At 38.3% G+C, this 3,005-nt stretch overlaps 1 protein-coding gene across 1 annotated transcript; it reads right to left on the bottom strand.

Moving 5' to 3' along the window:
- Positions 1 to 989: 989 nt before the first annotated feature.
- Surf1 (surfeit locus protein 1) lies at positions 990 to 2,247 on the bottom strand. The gene is made up of 4 exons (XM_065220357.1): positions 2,026 to 2,247; positions 1,839 to 1,960; positions 1,576 to 1,770; positions 990 to 1,519 (listed from the first exon to the last, which is right to left on the bottom strand). Exons 1-4 carry the CDS (start codon positions 2,194 to 2,196, stop codon positions 1,141 to 1,143), a joined length of 867 nt encoding a protein of 288 aa, XP_065076429.1. The 5' UTR covers positions 2,197 to 2,247; the 3' UTR covers positions 990 to 1,140.
- Positions 2,248 to 3,005: the final 758 nt, after the last annotated feature.

Raw genomic sequence — 3,005 nt, 5'->3', positions numbered from 1 at the left:
CATGCCCGAGCAACACAAATTCATAGAATTATGTTGAGTAAACTGCTATACAACCAAAACCAGTCGTTCAAATGTTATACAAAAAGTTATGGAACATGTGTGTTGCATGGGTAAGGTTAAAAGGGACGCAAATTATTTCATTTATTGAAATGATCGTCTTGATAAAGCCGTTGGTGGCGTTGCCATCATTGTTCATAGACGTAGGTATCAAACATTAAATTCTTAGTTCGTTAGAAACCAAAGTTTTTGAAACTTTTGGAGATTCTGTCGAAACAAAATTTTAACAACTTATTTTTATAGCTGCCTATTTGCCATTCCAATGCGTAGGCCAGCAAAAGAATTTTCTCAAGGGTGACCTTCAGAAAATTACTCGTCATAGGTCTAAATTCTTCATTATTGGTGATTTTAATGCAAAACACCGCTCATGGAATAATGGTCAAAGCAATTCCAATCGTTATAATCTGTTTGATGGTTGTTTTGTAGGTTATTACACTATTCAATATCCAAACAGCCCAACATGCTTTTCTTCAGAATGTATTTCTTACTTTTCTATACAGATAGGGTTAATGACGTCTTCGGCAATACCTTTACCTATTATAGTCAGATCCTTGAGCGCTCAGTTTTGCATGAGGATAGGGTAAGGTTGGTTAAGGTGGGTCATCTACTTGATGTTTGTTTGACAACATCAACAGGCTCAATTGTAGAATTCAACCTGTTGATATTGACAAACAAATTAATAAATGTAGGTACTAGCCGACCCAGTTTGCACCACCTATACTCTTCATGTTTTCGTCATGACGTTTGTCAGAAAACTAGCAGACCCAATCTTGATACCCGATCCAGGTTGGAACTGAATAATAAACGAATTCGCTATTAGATATGCATGTTTCACCGCTAGACAGGATACCTAATTTGTTTTTGTTTTCTCACATATGAACTGGTGCAACGGGTGAAGATCACAATAGACAATACAGTTTTTTATTGGGAAAGTTTAATCCTGCCCTGAGAGATATAAACAGTGTTGTTTCTTTGAAAGTAAAAACAAATGATGCAGAAAATGACATTTTTTTACAACAATTTCTTGCGATTCCCTAGAGGTTCAAAGTTTAGAACATATGTACCTATAAACCTATCACAATCTCAAAACGACTTTCCCCGGACAATCTGCCGGAACCAAAGCCACGAGGTGAAGCCAGATAAGCTGAACCAGGTGAAAATGTACGACAGATGTTCGTTTCGCATCGTCACACGGGTCTGTCCACCCACCGGCCCCTGCGGTACTGTTGATGCCGCAGTTGCATCAAGAAAGTAGGGTTCCGTTTCGCAAATTTGCGACATTTTGGGTACATCTCGAAACATGAAAATCGCTCCTCGTTGAGTTGGGGTAAATTGAGGACGGTTCTCCGGCAGGCGTACCACTCCTTCCAGTTCAACAGTTCCTTTGATCTGACCTTCCTGACGCGTAGCCGGGTTTAGGAACCGCTTCGGAACCCAGCCACGGTTAATGAGAATTTTATCTCTGAAATAAGAGGAACGAAATGATTCGATTTAAATTGAAGGTTGTTCAATACATACTCTCTGCCTTCCAATTTAAATGGTGTGATAACCAGGTAACCAATTGTAGTTTCTTTTTGTGAGAACAGCCCTCCAGCGGTCTTGGAATCTCCGTCTTGTATAAGGGCCCGAGGTCCTAGGTGAAGTTCTTGATCATGGATGAATTCTCCCCTAACGGTCACTTTCTGATATTCCATTTGCTCGAGTTCACTCAAACTGTTCCAATTCAAAATGAGAACCAAATTAATAGGTATATTTAAAGTGTACTTATCTAAAAACAGTACTCGTCAGGAAGCGGCACCGGTTCCATGCGCATCCGTGTCGCGAGCGTCCGGATAAGATTTTCTTTCCATTGTTTCCGATACACTTGCCAACAACCCAGTCCGAAAGTGGTTGCTGGAATGGCCTATGAATAATACCCAGTAATTGCAAAATAATTCGGATGTTAATTCAGTCTATTTCAAATCTTACCAACAGCATCCAACCGAAAGGAGAAATAGGTTGATTCCCACCACTACGCGTCATCACAGGTGGAGGAACCCGCATTCGTTTCTGGTGCGCTTGCCGGCATGGATGAACACGGTTCGGCAGTCGAGACGATCGGATGGTAGTGAGCACTTCACTTTGAATGAACCGAAACATTTTCCACTATTACTTTTCTACTACAGGTATCGGTTATAGATTTCACAACACTAAAGAAGTATTTATATTTATGAATCAAATGATCACATAACATCAGATGTTATTCTTCTATCACAAACCGGTGTTTTGGTTTGATTTGACGTTTCTACACCTATTCGTATGTATGCAGAAGAGTTTTGAGCCGATAGCAGTATCATCCCTCGCAATGGTTCGAAGGCAAGTAAATATTATTTTTCGTTGAGATGGGCTTCTAGAATAGTTTTATGGTTTTGATTCAAAGTTTGAGAGGATTCCATGCAATCTTTATTGTTTTTTAAACGTTGTGAATGGTAGATGATCTTAGTTTTTCGTTAAACATCTGAGTACCAATTTCGGCACGTTTAAGGCAATGTTAAAGTTGAAAATAAAAATCGCAGGAAAACCCCAATAATTTATTTGTTTTATGTATTTTAGTCTACTATACTACCTATATGTATGAACGGCAAAAAATGAAAACTTAATTCAGTCACATACATCAATTACCGCTCACATTTTGATGAGGTGTTCCAGTTGACGCTCATTTGTTGAACGGTTAGCGTGTTCTGTAACATAGTAATTATATTAACGTAACGTTATCGATGCAATTGTCCTTTTATTAGTTTTTTTCTAAACTTGTATTTAGTCTGCTGCAAATAACACGAAGACTTCTTCCTTTAGCGGAAATGCTGTATCATAACTGATGACACATCAGCGAACAAACATTTGTGATAAAACAAAAAAAAAAAAATTATCTTCCATTTAATTCTACTTAATTAATTTTGGTATCTATG

The sequence above is a fragment of the Ochlerotatus camptorhynchus genome, unplaced genomic scaffold (genome assembly GCF_037179485.1).
Source record: "Ochlerotatus camptorhynchus isolate MF236.1 unplaced genomic scaffold, CSIRO-AGI_Acam_v1.1 ptg000002l, whole genome shotgun sequence".
Classification (NCBI taxonomy): Eukaryota; Metazoa; Arthropoda; class Insecta; order Diptera; family Culicidae; genus Ochlerotatus; species Ochlerotatus camptorhynchus.
Note: the sequence above shows the minus strand (reverse complement) of the source record. Positions and strands in the feature narration are given on the sequence as shown.

Coding starts and splice junctions, on each gene's coding strand:
- Surf1 (XM_065220357.1), bottom strand. CDS start 2,196: ATGTTTCGGTTCATTCAAAGTGAAGTGCTCACTACCATCCGATCGTCT. Junction 1,961..2,025: donor CTTTCGGTTGGATGCTGTTG/GTAAGATTTGAA, acceptor TATTATTCATAG/GCCATTCCAGCAACCACTTT. Junction 1,771..1,838: donor CCGGTGCCGCTTCCTGACGA/GTACTGTTTTTA, acceptor GAATTGGAACAG/TTTGAGTGAACTCGAGCAAA.